The 20,144-nt window shown below is 42.0% G+C and overlaps 1 protein-coding gene across 3 annotated transcripts in view; it reads left to right on the forward strand.

Annotated features, from left to right (window-relative positions):
* Positions 1-20,144, forward strand: part of LOC137426706 (vascular endothelial growth factor A) — a 47,274-nt gene that overhangs the window by 17,774 nt on the left and 9,356 nt on the right. For all 3 annotated transcript variants that reach the window (XM_078779107.1, XM_068115497.2, XM_068115500.2), the window contains exons 5-6: positions 14,127-14,150; positions 18,084-18,158. In XM_078779107.1, coding sequence (XP_078635233.1) covers positions 14,127-14,150; positions 18,084-18,158 — 99 coding nt within the window. The remainder of the gene's footprint in view (positions 1-14,126; positions 14,151-18,083; positions 18,159-20,144) is intronic.

The raw sequence follows: 20,144 nt of genomic DNA on the forward strand, positions 1-20,144 counted from the left end.
ATGTGCAGACGGACATCAAATCTCCACGCATGGTGGCGCTACGAGTAGCCTATTCTGTAGATCGGTGTTCTGAATACTTGGGTTGATGGTTTTAATTCTTGTTGACAGAAATTCTTGTCATGTGACCCTTCTAACCAACCTTTTTGGGATAAATCTCATAATTCATAAATCTCCAAATTATCCCTTTTGAATCCACCCAGCCGGACTGTATACCGAGACAAGAATGACAACACGCTTCATATCAAGGGATTTGTAAAATTTCCCAATTTCTCTTTTTTTTCCATAGTTTCTCATTTTCTTTTTCCTTTTCTTCTGTTGTGTCCTGATCCGTTCTGTGTTCCAGATCTTCCATGAGCTTTGACTTTGTATACAAAATAAATAAATAAATAAATAAAGAAAAGCCGATGTATCGATGCCTTGCAAAGAGGTTTCAGTTCAAAAATTTCAGTTGCCAACCTTCAAACAAATCGTTAATAATTAATTAACGTTATTCACCCTGTAACTCAATGTAAATATCCATCACGTGGGCCTTGTCCAGTCTGGTTTGTATTTTGATTGTATTTCTAGTCGTATTTCATTGCATTCACTAGATTTGAGATTTTTGACAACTCAAAGTTGGTTACTTCTGCTGTACTAGTACCTTTGCGATTTTTAATATATACTAGCCGAAAGCACCCGACGTTGCCCGGGTTCTTTTTGAATGAATGTATTACTATAATTCAGCTTTTACTCACGGCCGCAGAAGATTGACTACTATAATTCAGCTCCGCTTTTAATTGCAAAATGGGCCAGCCCAGCCGAACCTAGCCTATAACCTTCCCGGGATCTGTCCCGAAATTTTTAGTTATTTTTGAATGTATTTACTACTATAGTTCAGCTCAGCTTTTAATTGCAAAATGGGCCCAGCCTGGCCGAAGCGGCCTCGACCGGCCTTGCCACCTTGCCTGTAACCTTCCCGGGGCACGTCCCGACATTTTAAGTTTTTTTTGAAGGAATTTACTACTATAATTCAGCTTTTACCCACGGCCGTAGAAGATTGACTACTATAATTCAGCTCAGCTTTTAATTGCGAAATAGGCCCGGGCCGGCCGAAGGTTGCCACCTTGCCTGTAACCTTCCCGGGGCACGTCCTGACATTTTAAGGTTTTTTTTGAGTGAATTTACTACTATAATTCAGCTTTTACTCGCAGCCGTAGAAGATTGACTACTATAATTCAGCTCAGCTTTTAATTGCGAAATGGGCCCAGCCCGGCCGAAGCAGCCTCGACCTGCCTCGCCACCTAGCCTATAACCTTCCCGGGGGCCCGTCCCGACATTTTTAGTTCTTTTTGAATGAATTTACTACTATAATTCAGCTTTTACTCACGGCCGTAGAAGATTGACTACTATAGTTCAGCTCAGCTTTTAAATACGAAATGGGCCCAGCCCAGCTGAAGCGGCCTCGACCGGACTCGCCACCTAGCCTATAACCTTCCCGGGGCCCGTCCCGGCATTTTTTGTATTGCAGGTTTCCTCCTCTTTTTCACCGTCCAGGAGATTAGCGCGTGCAGACAAACAAACAAACAAAAACTATATAGATTAGTCTGGATGTTAAAAAAAAAATTTATGGAGAGGTGTGGGTGGCATTAGGTAAATAGGCAGCATTTTTAGCACCCATGCTTGATTGTCTGCACATGTACAATGCTTAGATCCCGACTCCAGTTACTAGATCCCGACTGCCTTCTCCTTGTCTCATTGTGCGAGATCTGTATCTGTGCGCTCGTTTTAATGAGGGTAAACACCATTGATACATATCACTGAGTGTACATTTCCTGTCTTGAACTTTCAACAAATTTATCCTCTAAAACATCATCTAATCGCTTCTCAAAATATGCTTTTGCTAACTCTTTGATGTCCTTTTGATTTTATAATTGAATACAGAAAATCTAAAGAAGAGAAAGTACAAATTGAGGATTTTGTGGTGCACCTTAAAATTATATACAAACATCTGTCTAACCACTCACTGACTCACTGATATAAAGGTTTTGTGCTATATATGTGAGTTTGAAGGCTGAAATTTGACAAACTGATGCAACTCGAAGCCACACAGTTCCAGAAAATTAAAAATTAAAACTTTTGAGGCTGGTAGTTTTTGTTTGAGGAATGTACATTAAAATGCTTATACATATTCCGGTTAAAGAAGAACATCACATTGATCTGTGCATTGTACAAACAAACATGATGTCGGTGGAAGTCAAAGTTAAGTTGTTATGCAAATATAACATTGCTGTGAAACGAGTGGACAAATTGGCAACAACGCTCGTCTGCAAATAAATACAGACAAGTTGACATTGGCACAACCATAAATGGTTGACCACCAGTGGCCTCGATATATGCTTGTGCACGTCTTCTCATTGGCCAAATCAGACGATCCATCTCTCATTGTTGGGTGTTCTGCCATTCCTCGACCAGTACCGCTTTCAGTTGATCCAGAGACTGCAGTACATGGACTTGTCGACCATAAAGATGCCTTTCGAGGATGTCCTCCAAACATGTTCATTCCAGAGATTGTGCAGGCCAGTTCTTATGAATGATGTTGTGGTGCGAAAGTGTAGCATTGACATGTACATCCGTTGGGCTAGAGTGGTGACTATTGACATAAGGATCCCTTCTGTAACTGACACCTGTTAAAGCACCCCTATGAATGATGACAAGATTACTTATTCAGCCATCTTGAATGCCATACTATCAGACTGCCCCAATCAAACCGATTGTGCTGCCTAATGGCAAAACTAGAACTGCACTCAGTAGAGCGCATACCTCCGCCAACCTGAACAGTTTTTGTTATGTATCCACTGGTAGGCCGGGTCTAGATCCGGACCTGAACCAAAGTCTAATCGGCTTATTCTTGTCACCTAACCAACTCTTCCATCATGTTTTTCATAACTCGTCCACACTTTTTGAGAAATTGTGCTAAAAAAAAATATATATCGTTTTTTGCCATATCTCTCAATGATGAAGAATCACTTACAATTATAGCATCCGGATATGGATTTGGATTTTCACCAAAATCTCGTCAATTCGTCCTGGTAACACACCCTACCTCTCCTCTAAATCCACCCACAACGTCTTCAGATAACCTGCTGACAGACAGAAAGACCGACAGACAGTTGTGAAAACACCACCTCTGTCCACCTTTGGTGGTGGAGGTCATTGGCAAATCGTTTCCCACCTCGCCTCTTTTATCCTGATTGTCCATGTTGAAGCCAGAATTTTCTAGACTTGTCTGTAAAATGATCATGGTTGCAACGGTTCACCCCCCAGTGATGTTGGCTTGCCCATCGGATGGGGTGCTGTAAATGGTGCTGTATGGGAGGCACTGCAGTGATCTTTTAGATGTCGTACCACTGGCAACTGTCTGAGTTCATACTTGATGGTCGTTCGATCTTTCCTGGTCATTCTGTGAGGAACGCCTTTTAATTTCAACCTGATATTGAAATTAAAATGCGTTCCTTTCAGCAAGGCTGACAATATAAAGATCCTCACAAGGAGTTGTAGCTCTTCTGTGACCTGAACAAAGTCTCTCCGTGAACCATCTAGTCTTGCGGTACCTTGTCACTACCCTATAAATGACGTGTCTGAGATGATCATTGTACGGGGAAGCTACAACAGTCAGAGTTGTACCCCTTCAAATCATCCCAGTCGCTTGTGCCAACTCATTTTGTATTAACGACACCTATCCATTCCTAAAATTACTTGGACATCATGAGTGGTCAATTTATCGAGGGTTATCGACCTAAGTTGTGTGCATACATGTATGCAGAGGAGGCGTGATTTACACATGGATTTTCAGGAACCTCGGTTCTACATGTTGTAGAACATTAAATGTTGCAATTCAATTATCTTGATTGAGTTTCTTTCTTCTGTAGCCATGCTTTGCCTAAACATTCAGTAATAAATTTCTGAACTGTGAAGCCACAGTTTATAAAGTTAGTATTTAATTGTTTTTTTTTGTGAAGAATATACATATACTACATGACCAAAAGTATGCAGACACCCCTTAGTGGATTCGGCTATTTCAGCCACACTCATTGCTGACAGGTATATATAATCAAGCACACAGCCATGCGATCTCCATAGACAAACATTGGCAGTAGAATGGGCCGTACTGAAGAGCTCAGTGACTTTCAACATGGCACCATCATAGGATTCCACCTTTCCAACAAGTCAGTTCGTCAAATTTCTGCCCCACTAGAGCTGCCCCAGTCAACTGTAAGTGCGGGTATTGTGAAGTGGAAACGTCTAGGAGCAACAACAGCTCAGCCACGAAGTGGTTGGCCACACAAGCTCACAGAATGGGACCGCCGAGTGCTGAAGTGTGTTGTGCATAAAAATCGTCTGTCCTCAGTTGCAATGCTCACTACCGAGTTCCAAACTGCCTCTGGAAGCAACGTCAGCACAACAACTATTTGTTGGGAGCTTCATGAAATGGGTTTCCATTGCCGAGCAGCCGCACACAAGCCTAAGATCACCATGCACAATGCCAAGCTTCGGCTGGAGTGGTGTAAAGCTCGCCGCCATTGGACTCTGGAGCAGTGGAAACGCTTTCTCTGGAGTGATGAATCATGCTTCACCATCTGGCAGTCCGACGGACGAATCTGGGTTTGGCGGATATCAGGAGAACTCTACCTGCCCAAATGCATAGTGCCAAATGTAAAGTTTGGTGGAGGAGGAATAATGGTCTGGGGCTGTTTTTCATGGCTTGGGCTGGGCCCCTTAGTTCCAGTGAAGGGAAATCTTAACGCTACAGCATACAATGACATTCTAGACGATTGTGTGCTTCCAACTTTGTGGCAACGGTTTGGGGAAGGCCCTTTCCTGTTTCAGCATGACATTTCTCCCATGCACAACGTGAGGTCCATGCAGAAATGGTTTGTCGAGATCAGTGTGGAAGAACTTGACTGGCCTGCACAGAGCCCTGACCTCAACCCCATCGAACACCTTTGGGATGAATTGGAACACCGACTGCGAGCCAGGCCCAATCGCCCAACATCAGTGCCCAGCCTCACTCATGCTCTTGTGGCTGAATGGAAGGAAATCCCCACAGAAATGTTCCAACATCTAGAGGAAAGCTTTCCCAGAAGAGCGGAGGCTGTGATAGCAGCAAATGGGACAACAACTCCATATTAATGCCGATGATTTTGGAATGAGATGTGCGATGTTCGGGTGTCCACATACATTTGATCATGTGGTGTACTTAAAATGAAATAAAAGAATGATTTAAAAGCTCGTTTAAAAAAAATCCAGAAGTTTAGTGCGTTTGAAGCCGTTTAGCGCTTTATCTTCAGAGATAAACCGTTCCTGGGTGCTTTTTGAAGTGTGTTTGGGGTCATTATTTCAGATGTCCAAGTCGTGCAAAACTGGTGGTTCTTGTAAGTGCAAAGAAGGTAATTTGTGTTCTGCAGTATTCAAGCATTTAATTAAATTTTAATAAAATAAGGATTTTAAACTTGTATAAAAAAAAAATACTTCTGGAAGTTTACCACTGTTTTACTGTCGTTGACGCAGTGTCTACTACACCGCCCTATCTATCACGTTACATCAGTCCTTGGTGCCTGTTGTTTGTGTCCTATAACATCCTTAAAAACAGTAAGTTTCCTGTTTGGAATGGTTTTCAATTTTGTTTGACTGCCAGACAGGCAGAGAGTAGAAATATTATCTCACTTCTCTCTGCACATGTGCGATCTGACGACTTCAGAGATAAAGTACTGTTAAACAGCAGGTTTGTTTTCCAATGCATATTCCGATTTGTGTTCAAAATATAACATTAAATTTAAATAAGTTGTTATTCCTGTATCATAAACTGATGTCTGTGGATAGACGGACAGAAATGAACCAATTCTGTCACCGCGTTTCCGCTTTGCGTGCGTGGGGTAATGATGAGATATATGGGTGGTTCAAATGTTTTGTCTGTATTTTCCTTTGTACTAGAAACATGTATGCTCTGGATTGGCCTGTTTTCTGTTCCCATCTGGCTCGTGATGCAGGGAACCTGTAGTTCAATTCCCATATACAAATTGTATTTGTCCATTGTCGACTGATGTTCTTGTAATTCGTGTTGATGTACTCCAATGTCTACTAATGCCTTTCTCCTTGTGATTTATGTACAAGCCTCTCCATGAGCCTTACATCAATGTTAGAAAATAAATAGAAAAAAGGCCAGGCCAAATTTGGATCACACTCATACAGTTGTGGCCAAAAACAATGGCACCCTTGCACTTTTTTCAAATAACTCACAATTTTCTCGAAAAATAAGTTGAAATTGACAAAAGTATTTGGTATCCACAATTCTTTATTTCACTGTTAATATTACAGAACCGTTGTTTTTGATTCAGAACTTAATATATCCTTTTAAATCAGAAAATAAAAAGAAATGGCATTGACAAAGTTATTGACACCCTCGACGTAATATTTGGTAGCACAGACTTTTGACAAAATAACTGCAGTCAAGCGCTTCCTCTAGCCATGAATGAGTTACCTACACCTCTCTACTGGCAGTTTGGCCCACTCTTGTGCGAACTGCTCCAGTTCTCCCAGATTTGAAGGGTGCCTTCTCCCTGCTGTTTTCAGATCTCCCCACAGGTGTTCAATGGGATTTAGATCTGGACTCATTGCTGGCCTCTTCAGAACAGTCCAGGGTTTTCTCTAGAACCATTCCTGGGTTATTTTTGAAGTGTTTGGGGTCATTGTCCTGCTGCAAGACCCATGACCTTCGACGGAGACCCAACTTTCTGACACTGGGTTCAACATTGCACTCCAAAATTCCTTGGTAATCTCCTGATTTCATGATGCCATGCACACATTCAAGGCACCCAGTGCCAAAGGCAGCACAGCAACCCCAAAATATCACTGAACCTCCTCCATGTTTGACTGTAGGGAAGGTGTTCTTTTCTTTGAAGGTTTCATTTTGTTTTCTGTAAACATAGAGATGATGTGCTTTACTAAAAAGCTCTAAGTTGGTCTCATCTGTCCACAGGACATTCTCCCAGAAGGATTTTGGCTTGTTCAGGTGTGTTTTGGAAAACTCCATCAGGCTTTCTCAGCAGTGGGGTCCTCCTGGGTCTCTTACCATAGAACCCCCTTTCATTGAGTCGGCGATGGATGGTGCGGGTTGAAACTGTCGTACCTTGTGTCGGTTTGTCAGTTGATCGAGGCACTTTCTCCACAATCCTTTGCTGCAATCTTCGATCAAGTTTTCTCTTGCGGCCATGTCCAGGGAGGTTGGATACAGGGCCATGGGCCTTAAATTTCCTGATAACATTGCGTACGGTGGACAGAGGAACATCAAGGTCTCTGTAGATGGACTTGTAGCATTGAGATTGTCCATGCTTGGCTACAATCTTGTGTCTGACCTCCTCAGACAATTCTCTGGTTTTCTTTATTTTCTCCATTCTCATTGTGGTACACACAGTGACACAAAACAGCAGAATGAGTCCTTTTCTCCATTCAAACTGGTTAAAAAAAAAAAACCACCTTTAGAGGCCATTTTTCCCCGCAAAGCGGGGGTTGGCCTTTTTCGGGAACCGTGGTTGTTGTTGTTTTTTGGTCCCCTTTTTGAAGCGATGTTTTACGGCCGGATGCCCTTCCTGACGCCAACCATTTTTGCCACCTTTTAACGACAAACAGGGAATTACCAGTGAACTGGTACTCAATTAGCCGACCTCGGAAGGATGACAGGCTGAGTCAACCCCCCTGGCGTTAATTCAGCGATCGACCGGGATTCGAACCCAGGATCCTAGGATCCTAAGCCGGCACCCTAGCCGCTAGCCCAACACCATTCAAACTGGTTGAATGAGTGATTTTTATATTGCAGGCACCTGTAACTCACCATAGGTGAGTTCATTTTCAAAGTAAAGGAGAATCACCTGCTTGAAATCTAATTATTTATAACCACTTCTAAAAGGTGCCAATAATATTGTCCAGGCCATTTTAGGATTTCTCTGTGGAATAACCTAAGATTTAGTATTTTTTCATCTTTTTTGTTTTGTTCCACTGCAAACCAAAGATATACATTTGTGGATACCAAAATATGTTTTTAATTTGAACAATTTTCTGTAAGAAATGGTGCATTATTTGAAAAAAGTGCAAGGGTGCCAATATTTTTGGCCACGACTGTATATGGTGTTTATCATTGATGTATATATTCATGAATTTCGGAGTGGTTCCAAAATACTGTTTTGTGAGAAACTGGCCTCCACAGGGGAAAGGGGACGATGCTATCAAGATTGGTCGAAGCTATTTGTGTGTAAACAAATTATAACAAGGAATAACAAGGAACCGAGATGCAAGAGGAGGCCATTCGGTCCATCATGCCTGCGCCACACCAATACCAGACCAAATATATCGGTCAAAACGATGTAATTTTATTGGGGGAATAAAGAGAGGAATAGGGCACACTCAAGGATATCCCAAGGGTGCTAAGATAAAAATGGGGAAATATATTTACTTTCATTTTAAACGTTTTTAGGTCATCTCATCTCGATTTCGAAGAGATGACCTTATAAAATGGGTCGTGATGTCCGTCTGTCTGTCTGGTCGTCTGTTAACTTTTTGCCTTCGATTTTTCGATTTCAAATCATGGTGGCTCCCAGGGAGGGTTACCCTTCCCCCTCCCCCCCCCCCCCAAACGTCGGATCCCTAATCGTCCCTTATTTACAACCGATTGCTCTGAAACTCGATGCAGGCCTTCTACTTGATGGTCCGCAGGATTGCTCCATATTGAAAGTTTCAATTTCGGATCAGGCGGCTTCCCAGGGGATCAGGGGTCTCCCAGTGGGGTCCCCCCAAATTAGCAGAGATCTGAACTATAACATCAAGAGATGATTTTTTTTTTGTATACAAGATCGAGGCTCGTTTAAGAGCCAGCATTAATCACACAAAAAAAAAACGGACACACAAAACATACAATAAAGGGAGCGGGAGATAAGATGGGGAGAGAGAGGGAAGCACACAAGTAAACAGCAGAGAACAGGGACATCGGGAGATCTGTGGGAGGGAAAGGGCTTGGGGGGAGGAGGCATGGGAAGGGGGTGAGGGTGGGTGAGGTATAAAACACATGGACACTGCTAGGACTTCCAGGAAAGAAGTCGGTATTTCAAAAAAGTTGATCTGTGGTGAATTACCGGTGAATTTGAACCTTTAACCGATTCAAACGTTTACCGGATTCGATTTTATTTTACCCGATTCAGTCCATTATTCGAACCATTGCCCTATTCGCTTCTTACATTATGTTTCTCAGGCCTTTACAGGATTCGAACCATTATCGGATTACCATCGTCCATAATTTACCCTATTTACGCATTCGCATCCGCCTTTTGTACAAAGAAATCCACAACACCACCCCTCCCTCCATTTTTGTAATGGTACAACCAACAACCCTAACTTTGAATCGGGTAAAAGGTAGAAGGTAGAGGGTGCTAACTTCACGGACATCTGTGCGAGGTGATAGAAATAGGAATTACGAAAAAAGTGAATTCGGATGGAAAGGAGTTTGTAAACATCAACCTGACACATTGTTTGTAAACATCAACGAGTTTAAACTGTAAAACGTGGTTCTGAAAGTTGCTCTCGTGATCTCACGAGTTTGTTGTACAATAATTTATATACAATACAACCAAATGGAGCATGAAAACGGTTCGTTGAAGGTGCAAAAGTGCAATGGCAACAATCCACTGCACGACTGGTCCTGGTACGGTTGCCCCCTCCGCCCCCCTCTACCCCCCATCACTACGCCACTGTTCACAGACATCACACTCCGCACCGATGTACACAACCACCCTGATCTATGCTAAAGCTACTTAAAAGTCCCACCAATATTCCAATACCCTTCTATCTTCAATGCTTCGAGATACCTGTCTAATTACAATTTAAACTCATCTCCTGTTTCCGCTGCCACGACCTTTCCAGGGATTACTCTGAGTGCATTAATTACTCTGAGTAAAAGACCCCGCCTGACTACCATCTTAACTCTTATCTTCTTTATTGTCTTCTCTTCTTTACTATGGCGCCTGGTCCTATCACTGTCTATTCTGATGAAGAACTCGTTTGCACTTATTTTGTCTCTACCCTTCATTATGTTAAACATCTCGACCAGATCACCTCGTAACCACATCATTTGTAATGTATTAGCAGGAGTACCCGGTATTGCCGGGTGAGGGAGGGAGGGTTGAGGAAGGGAGTGGGGTGAGTGAAAGGGCGTGGGGTGGGGAAGGGAGTGGGAGGGAAAAGACATACTACATATACATCTTTTTGGGGGGGAAGGGGAGGGGTCTTTGACACGGTTCCTCTGTTTTGGGAGAGGGGCGAAGGGAAGGAGGAAAAATTAACCCGTGCAAAGAGTGCTTTAACCTCAGTGTTGCCCAGGTAAAAAAGGAAGTTGTAATACCCTCTGCCACCATCACCAGGTGGCGCTACACCGTACATATTTACATAGAGAATTTACGCTCCTCTCCTGGTCCCCCACATCCCAGAATGAGGCCATGGCCACATAGCCTATGTTACCCCCCAGGCAAAGTTGTATTTGTATTTGTACACTGAGTAAAGTATATAAGCATTTATAACTGGAGTACCCAGCGTTGCTCAAGCAAAAAAGAAACATTAACATATTTGAAATTAGGGCAAATATAATGGAAAAGCAATTACATCCAAATCAGAATCCATCACAAATGTCAAATCATCATTTCACCTTTTTGTTGAATATATGCTCTGAATGTGCCGTTCATCACGTTTCTGAGAGTATGATGACTTTCAGGAAGAAGAAGAAGCTTTGATACCAACTTCGTACACTTCCAGAATTGTTTGATTTTTTGTGTTCAAATGTTTGTGTTTTGTATTTATATATGTGAATGTGTACTTGTATATAATTATAAGTGTCATTAATCAAAAAGGCTTCGGCACTATAGAGAGATTTTTTTTAAATCCAAAAAAAGAACTTTGTTTTTTTTTTCAAATATATATATATATTTTTTTAACCTAAAGCACTCCCAGGCACTCACTGATGAACCTCTGAAAGTTTGACGTAGATCTGTTCAGCCATCTCTTAGAAAAATGGCGATGCACACAGACAGACAGACAGACAGACCAACGGCTCTCTTATATAGTAGAAGATAAAGCCCTGTCTCCTGCAGCCGCTCCTCATAGCTGATTCTAGGTCGGCCCGGAATCAATCTAGTATCCCTTGACTAGCTAGGCCTGGAATCAATCTCGTAGCCATGCATTGAACCTTCTCTATGGCAGCTATGTCCTTCCTGAATTGTGGTGACTAAAACTGAACACAATATGCCAGATGGGCTTCACTAAATTCCGATACAGTGTTAAAGCACCTCTTTTGATTTCTAATGTATCCCCTTTATTTATAATAACCACCTGTTTTTTAAATTTATGCATTTATGTAATTTATTATATTAAACAGATGTGGAGAGGCCATTGAATGGCACAGACAGAGAGGTGAGCAATCAGGAATAGGTGGGAGAATGTGTCAATACCACCACAAGATACACTACTCACAATAAGTTAGGGATATTGTGGGAGTGAGTTTATTTGTTTTTATAGGGGTTAGGGTTATGGTATTGAAATCAAGAATGCTGTGTTTTTTCACACTCATTAATAACCATAGAATTAGGACCAACAACTTTTTTCAAAATAATTAATACACAAAATCAACCACACCGAAGAACCTGCCAATATCCCTAACTTATTGTGAGTAGTGTATGTCAAAACAGATCACTTTGATTATTGTCTGAAGTCTGGGTCCTCAACCTATGTTGCTATGAAGATAGAGGAGGAAAGTGTGACGATGAAAGCAACTGAGATGCCTTCCTGAAAACGATCAGACAACTGTAATGATTTGACTTTGATTATGGATTCATTCAACCTCTGATCATCAATCTGGTCTCCTTGTCTAATCCTATTGGCATTTTGAAGAAATCAGATTTTGTTGGGGCGAAAACACTTCACAACACCTACTAAGGAATGGGATCATTTAATAATACTGTTACGTTTGTGGGGGGTAGGTAAAAAGATCCCATAGGAAAGGTAGAACTGTATTGGATGTAGCTTGGGCCATGTGACGTATATGAGAAATCTCGATGTACTTAAGTATGGAAACTGTAACTTAAGGTAGTTTAAATGTTTTCATATGGGGGGTGAAGCAGTGCTAATTAGTTGCAGGGATTAAGGAACAATTTCCCCAGTGCGTGCTTTCCCTCTGTAATTTTCCCCTCACGTTTTTGCTGACAAGGCCGGCCATGCAAAATCTCTTTTAATCAACAACAATGGCCAACTGCAAGCAAACAGGTTCCTGGACTAAGCCCCACCCAAAGGACCTATTGGGCGAAAGCCCGCCTACGAGAGGCGGAGAAATGGGCGGTCAAGAAGGGCCCATGAGGCCACGCCCCGTGGGACGTGATTCGACTGTGGGACGTGGGCGGTGCAAAATAAGAGGCGAACGATACAATTGACTCTCAGGAGTGAAGAGGAGGAGTCTCTCGATCTTGCTCGGGCATTTTTTCTTGGTTGTGTTGGTGCGATTTCAGTGAAAACGTTGGGGGCTTTTTGCCTTTTGAGTTCACGGTGTCCTTCAAGGAGCAGCTACCTGTTTTTATGCATTTGTCGGTTTTGACTGCATTGCCACAACTGGAGAGGGATATCGTCTTCGGGACTCGCCTCCTGCATGTGGAGCCGAAAGTGCGAGTCGCTTTCAGGCCGTCGCCATTTTTGGAGCGCTCCCCGCGCGATTGGCTACATTGAGCTTCAACAGCCGCCAAGCTCCTAAAAGGACCTATTAGGACCAGCTATGTCCTGAAAGGGGATTTCTTTTTATTTCCATTAACTTTTCCCTGTGTGCGTGTTCGAGACCGTTGAGGTACCTCAGTTAGGAAATAAATTTACCTCAGCCTTTATTTCGATATTTTCATTCCTTCATTTTTTACATTAAAATCATTATTGTTGAATTTTCTTGGTCGTGTTTGCATGTTTTGTGGGTTCGGGAATAAGCCTGTGTGTTTTGTAAGATAAATGTTTCACATCCCGTCATTCCTGCACATGTAAAAATAACCACCATACATTCGGCTGCTTGCCTCAGGAGTAATAAAGCTGGTTCGGCTATTCATCCAAGGCTGATTTTAATCGCTATGGACAGGACAATGCCTTTCACATAGCTACAGAAGCTTAGGCACTATAGAGTGATTATAAAATTAAAATAAAGAATCCAACTTTTTTTAGCAAAATTTTCAGAAAAGGTTTTGCCTAAATTTTAGGCAAGTTTATTTATTTATTTATTTATTTATTTTTTTTTTTTTTTTTTCATTGGGGGAAAAAAAAGAAGAAAACAAGAAGGTTCATCCGTGAGCGCCCTAAAGTGTTTTAGGCCCACACAAAAAATGGGGGAAAAATCAATTTGTCAACATACATTGTCAATGTTCAGTTGATAGTCTCTAAAACACTCCCCGGCACTCATTGATGAACCTCCGGAAGTTTGATAAACATGTGTTCGGACATGTCTGAAAGAATGCCAACATACAGAGATGCACAGACAAATCTATTAGTGTGTGTGTGTGTGTGTGTGTGTGTGTGTGTGTGTGTGTGTGTGTGTGTGTTTGTGTGTGTGTGTGTGTGTGTGTGTGTGTGTGTGTGTGTGTGGGTGTATGTGTTCTTCCTCTCTTGCTCTGCCAATTGGCCAGATAATGCCTAAATATTAGCTTCCCTTGGCAGGTAACATACCTTGTCAACTGTCATTTGGTAAAACCTATCGTCCCAATAAATAACTCGTTTGAAAGACAAAGGGGAAACGCTGATTCAGCAGAGCAGGATTTGAGGTGTGGTACTTTGCTATGGAGTAATACCACGATGAGAGTAGAGTGAATCTGTCACAGGTGTGGTACTAGAGTGAATCTGTCAAAACATGATTAAAACCACCTGTTTAACAATGTGTCTCATGTTTCATTTTGTTTCATCTTCTTTTTTTAAATCCGGTAAAACGTTGCTGTGCGGACTTTTTGGATGCATTGTTTGTTCTGTAAGGGTGTTGTTGGTGGATTACTGCATTGCTTCTTGTTTAATAATTCCTCCCCAAACCCTTGTCATTACAGACAAAAGGCGATTGCAAACAAAACGTAAGAACACCTCCCACCCTCTCTATTGAAATTTGTTTAAAGTAATAGTACTGCTGTGTATTCTGAAAACCTCTCGTGGAAGCACATACACCTTACCAAAGGATGAAGTGGACTAAAAAGAAATCGAGCTTCAGGGTGGATGCAGAAAGAAAGTAGCACGGCACTCGGTAGAGCGCACACCTCCGCCAGGCTGAACAGTTTACGTTTTATATTCCACCGATGGGCCAGATCTGGATTCGGGCCTGAACCAAAATCGAATCGGCTTGTTCTTGTGACCAAACCAACTCATCCACCAAGTTTAGTTATAAATCCTTTCACAACTTTTTGAAATATCGTGCTCTGTATTGTTTTTGGCCCTTTCACTCAGTGGCGAAGAATCACTTTAAAATTCTCGTTTCCGGATCTGGATTCGAATCTTCACCAAAATTGAATCGATTCTTCCTGATCACACACCCAACCTGTCCACCAAGTTTCATCTGAATCCATTCACATCTTTTTCAGATATGCTGTTCACAATCACACACACAAGGGGGAAAACATAACCTCTGCCCACCTTCTGTGGCAGAGGTTATTTTTACCTTTTTTTGTATACAGAATCGAGGCTCGTGTAAGAGGTAACACATTGAACATGAAAACATGCACAGACACATACAACATGCAATGAAGGGAGTAGGAGACAAGAGGGGGAGAGAGGGAAGCACACAAGCACAAAAACAGAAGAGCACAGGGACGTCGGTAGATCTGTGGAAGGGGGAGGGCTGGGGGAGGAGGGAGGGGTACATGGTATAAAACAAATGAACACTTCTAGGAATTTCAAGAAAGAAGTTGGGGATTTAAAGAGGCGGATTTGGGGTGTTTTAACGGGGGTAGAAAAGATCAAGGTTTTGGATGGGGGAAGATAAAAGATGGTGGTGATCAGCTGTTTTAAAGACCTGGAGGGAGGAGTGGGATTGAAGGGAGTGGGGGAGTTTGTTCGAGAGGCGGGAGAAAAGAGGGATGAAGGAGTGAAGGTGAGCAGAGAGTCTAGATTTTGGCAGTTTAACCATAAGAGGGTTGCAGGCAGATCTTGTGCGACCTTCAGGAATATTTGGGGGACAGAGCACAGAGAGAGCTGGGGGGGGGGGCAAGGTCGGAGAGGAGTCGGTAGAAGACAGAGACCACCAACCTGCCTGCGGTGAGTGAGTGAAAGGCCCTCGGAGTTAGCTTCATCACGGGAGATTCCAATGATTCTGAAAGCTTTGGTTTCAACAGCGTGAAGACGAGCTAGGTGTGAGGCAGGAGCACCAGCCCAGAGGGGAGAGCAGTATTCCATTGAGCTGTGGATGAAAGCCTTGTATGTGGTGAGGAGCTCAGGGGTGCCTAGGAAGGACTTCGCACGACGGAGGATGCCCAGTCGGCGACTGGCTTTGGAGGCCAGCTTGGAAATGTGGTTTTCCCAAGAAAGATCATGGCAGATGGTGAGACCCAAAAGCTTGAGCGACAGAACTTCTTGGAGAGGATTATTCAGAAAGTAGATGGGAGGGTTGTCCAGTCGGTCTTTTCGGAGAGACATAGTAAGAGTGTGAGATTTGTCAGGATTGAAAGACCTGTTCCACTTGACCAGTTTGTGATATTGTCCAGGTCTGCAGAGAGAGGAGGCTGCAGGCTACCGATCTGAGGGTTGGGATATGGAGCAGCAGAAAGTGGAGTCATCAGCAAAGTGATAGAGAGGATTTTCCAGAGAGTAATGAATTAATTAATTGATGAAGTAATGAATGAGGTAATGAATGAATTGCCAAAAAACTGCTTTGGTAGCACCAATCATGTGATGAAGAGTTTGGTAAATTTGATGATGACGATATCTATATAGCTATCGATATAAACTATTTTATACCACAAGAATATTATTTTATAATGTTTAAAAAAAAATTCAAACATGGTTGGAAAATGGATTTTTTTTTCCTACGTAGCTGTAAATAACTTGACCTCATGTTCTTGAACTGTTGTACCTGTTCTTGAACTGTTATACCTGTTCTTGAACTGTTATACCTGTTCTTGAACTGTTGTACCTGTTCTTGAACTGTTATACCTGTTCTTGAACTGTTGTACCTGTTCTTGAACTGTTATACCTGTTCTTGAACTGTTGTACCTGTTCTTGAACTGTTATACCTGTTCTTGAACTGTTGTACCTGTTCTTGAACTGTTGTACCTGTTCTTGAACTGTTGTACCTGTTCTTGATCTGTTGTACCTATTATTGAACTGTTTTCCCTTTTCTTGAACTGTTATACATGTTCTTGATCTGTTATACCTGTTCTTGAACTGTTATACCTGTTCTTGAACTGTTGTACCTGTTCTTGAACTGTTATACCTGTTCTTGAACTGTTGTACCTGTTCGTGAACTGTTATACCTGTTCTTGAACTGTTGTACCTGTTCTTGAACTGTTGTACCTGTTCTTGAACTGTTGTACCTGTTCTTGAACTGTTATACCTGTTCTTGAACTGTTGTACCTGTTCTTGAACTGTTGTACCTGTTCTTGAACTGTTGTACCTGTTCTTGATCTGTTGTACCTATTATTGAACTGTTTTCCCTTTTCTTGAACTGTTGTACCTGTTCGTGAACTGTTGTACCTGTTCTTGAACTGTTATACCTGTTCTTGGTCTGTTGTACCTATTATTGAACTGTTTTCCCTTTTCTTGAACTGTTATACATGTTCTTGAACTGTTGTACCTGTTCTTGAACTGTTATACCTGTTCTTGAACTGTTATACCTGTTCTTGAACTGTTATACATGTTCTTGATCTGTTGTACCTATTATTGAACTGTTTTCCCTTTTCTTGAACTGTTATACATGTTCTTGAACTGTTATACCTGTTCTTGAACTGTTATACATGTTCTTGAACTGTTATACCTGTTCTTGAACTGTTGTACCTATTATTGAACTGTTTTCCCTTTTCTTGAACTGTTATACATGTTCTTGATCTGTTATACCTGTTCTTGATCTGTTGTACCTATTATTGAACTGTTTTCCCTTTTCTTGAACTGTTATACATGTTCTTGAACTGTTATACCTGTTCTTGAACTGTTATACATGTTCTTGATCTGTTATACCTGTTCTTGATCTGTTGTACCTATTATTGAACTGTTTTCCCTTTTCTTGAACTGTTATACATGTTCTTGAACTGTTATACCTGTTCTTGAACTGTTGTACCTGTTCTTGAACTGTTATACCTGTTCTTGATCTGTTGTACCTATTATTGAACTGTTTTCCCTTTTCTTGAACTGTTATACATGTTCTTGAACTGTTATACCTGTTCTTGAACTGTTATACATGTTCTTGAACTGTTATACCTGTTCTTGAACTGTTATACCTGTTCTTGATCTGTTGTACCTATTATTGAACTGTTATACCTGTTCTTGAACTGTTATACATGTTCTTGAACTGTTATACCTGTTCTTGAACTGTTGTACCTGTTCTTGAACTGTTATACCTGTTCTTGATCTGTTGTACCTATTATTGAACTGTTTTCCCTTTTCTTGAACTGTTATACATGTTCTTGAACTGTTGTACCTGTTCTTGAACTGTTATACCTGTTCTTGATCTGTTGTACCTATTATTGAACTGTTTTCCCTTTTCTTGAACTGTTATACATGTTCTTGAACTGTTGTACCTGTTCTTGAACTGTTATACCTGTTCTTGATCTGTTGTACCTATTATTGAACTGTTTTCCCTTTTCTTGAACTGTTATACATGTTCTTGAACTGTTGCACATGTTCTTGAACTGTTATACCTGTTCTTGATCTGTTGTAATGAGCTGGGTTTCACATACCATCGGCCCAACAACCATGCTGTTCTATCTCTCATTATCTCTTCCTTCCAAACTCTCCTTATCTCCATTGCTTCTCCCTGAAGAAATCAACACCGAGCTGTCTGGTCATTTTATCTTTCCCTGCAGGCCTGAAAAGAGACCGAGAAGAAGGAAAGGAGAGAAACGAATCGGGGACAAAGTCAAAAGTGAAGCGGTGAAGTCGTAAGTTTTGCACAATTCAAGATCATAAAGAAGTCACCATGTGTTTAAGATCCCGCTCGCAATTTACATTCATCTGTTGCGTTCGCAAACACTGCTCATAGAAGTCAAGCTCTAGTTGGCTTCTTATCATGTGGGGTGTGCAAAAACGTTACGTAAACCTCTACGGGCATAATTTGTGCATGACGTCACCGTCGTCATCATTTCGCATTTCGGGTTGGAGTTGCTCCTTCTGTTTCGTTGATCCTTCCTGACTGCATCTTCCTAACTGGTGATCAGCAGGGCAGACACAATGCGTTTGTGAGGCAGACGACGCTTGTTGCTAACAAGTTGTGCAGCATTTGCTGTTATGGGACTCGATTTGCACGTTGCGCTGCCTCATCAAGTTAAGGGGTTTCATTTACATACCATCACGTTATAATTTGGACAACTTGGTGTTGTTGTACCTCTTCAAGCATGGAAGTTTGACGTTTTTGCAAAACGTCAGTTACCTTTTGGGGGTTGGGTGGGGGTTCACTCTCTGCATGTATTTGCAGGAGTTACCGTTCAATTCTTTGCTCCAAATAAGAATTGTTTTTTTTGCGATGTGCACTATTTATTATTTTCTTGTCTCTACCAAGTAGAGCCTTTTGATGTCCATGTTTGTGTAATAGAGTGGAGCTCAGTTTACACCCCTGCATCTGTCAAACATTACAAGATGCCATGTTGTCTCATTTCTTGAGGAGGTTCACCCAATGGTCTGTTCGTTAAGACACCTTGAGCCTCAAGTTCACCTTGTAGTCAATTTTATCGTAAAGACAGGAAACAGACTGCAGGCCTGATTAACTTTTGCTGTTGTGGTACTTAAGCTCCCATTCAATAACGTGGTTCAGGCTTGGTCTCGTTAGGCCTCACCATCTAGAAAGATTGCCTGTTTTCCAGACGGGTTGCAGTTTCTCGAATCCTTTCAGTGTTGAATGCAAAATTAAATAATCCCCTTGCTTTTAATGAGTGTCACTTGCATGCGTGACCATGGGATTTGCCACGCAATATTACTTGATAATTTGCACTGGTGTTGGCTTAGCGGTTAGGGTGCCGGCTTGGGATCTTAGGATCCTGAGTTTGAATCCCGGTCGATCGCTGAATTAACGACCAGGGGGGTTGACTCAGCCTGTCATCCTTCCGAGGTCGGCAAATTGAGTACCAGCTTGCTGGGATGAATGATCCCGGTGTATACCCCGATTTAGAATAGGTACACCGTATCCCTGCGCATCGTAAGAGGCGACTAAGGGTTGGCGTCAGGAAGGGCATCCGGCCATAAAAACACTGCCTCAAACAGGGAACCATGATTGTCATGGAGCCCGCAAGGCTAACCCACGCTATAGCGGGGAAAAATGGCCTTAAAACGATTATTCATTCATTCATTCATTCATTGCACATTTTTGGAGCAAGAGTGTGCTATTTTGCTCAAGGCGGAATATCCCCTTCCATTCCGTCTTTGAAATATGGAATATTTTGCGATTAATCTTTTTGAACGAGTTCAAACCAATTGCATTTTTTTCCCCACGAGGGGAGAAAGGGATGGTTGTTGGTGGTGAGGGGGGAGTTGAAGTTGAAGTTGGAAGAGGGAAGCCCTTTCACCAGTTCAGACAAACACTATTGATCATGCGAACAGGGAAGATTCATAACTGCATTCCAAGCAAGCGACATGTCGGTACTCGCCACACTTCGCATGGGAACAAAAAGCCGGCTGTCCATGTGCATTTGGTATGTGGACAGTAGAATTCCGATGGGGACTTTTGAAAAGAGCAGGCTATTGTGCGCTGGTACCTTAGTACAATTCACTGCTTGTGGTTAGCTGTCAAATTGGAACTGTGTGCAGTGTTTGGAGGTCTTGGAACGTGAATGGGAGAAGATTCAGAATTTGTGAAATTGATTTCACTTATTTCTTAAATGCGTTGCGATTGTGATATTTATAGCAAAGTTGAAACACCCAAAAGCCCTTTACAT

The sequence above is a fragment of the Myxine glutinosa genome, chromosome 5 (genome assembly GCF_964187855.1).
Source record: "Myxine glutinosa chromosome 5, kmMyxGlut1.1, whole genome shotgun sequence".
NCBI classification, from domain to species: domain Eukaryota; kingdom Metazoa; phylum Chordata; class Myxini; order Myxiniformes; family Myxinidae; genus Myxine; species Myxine glutinosa.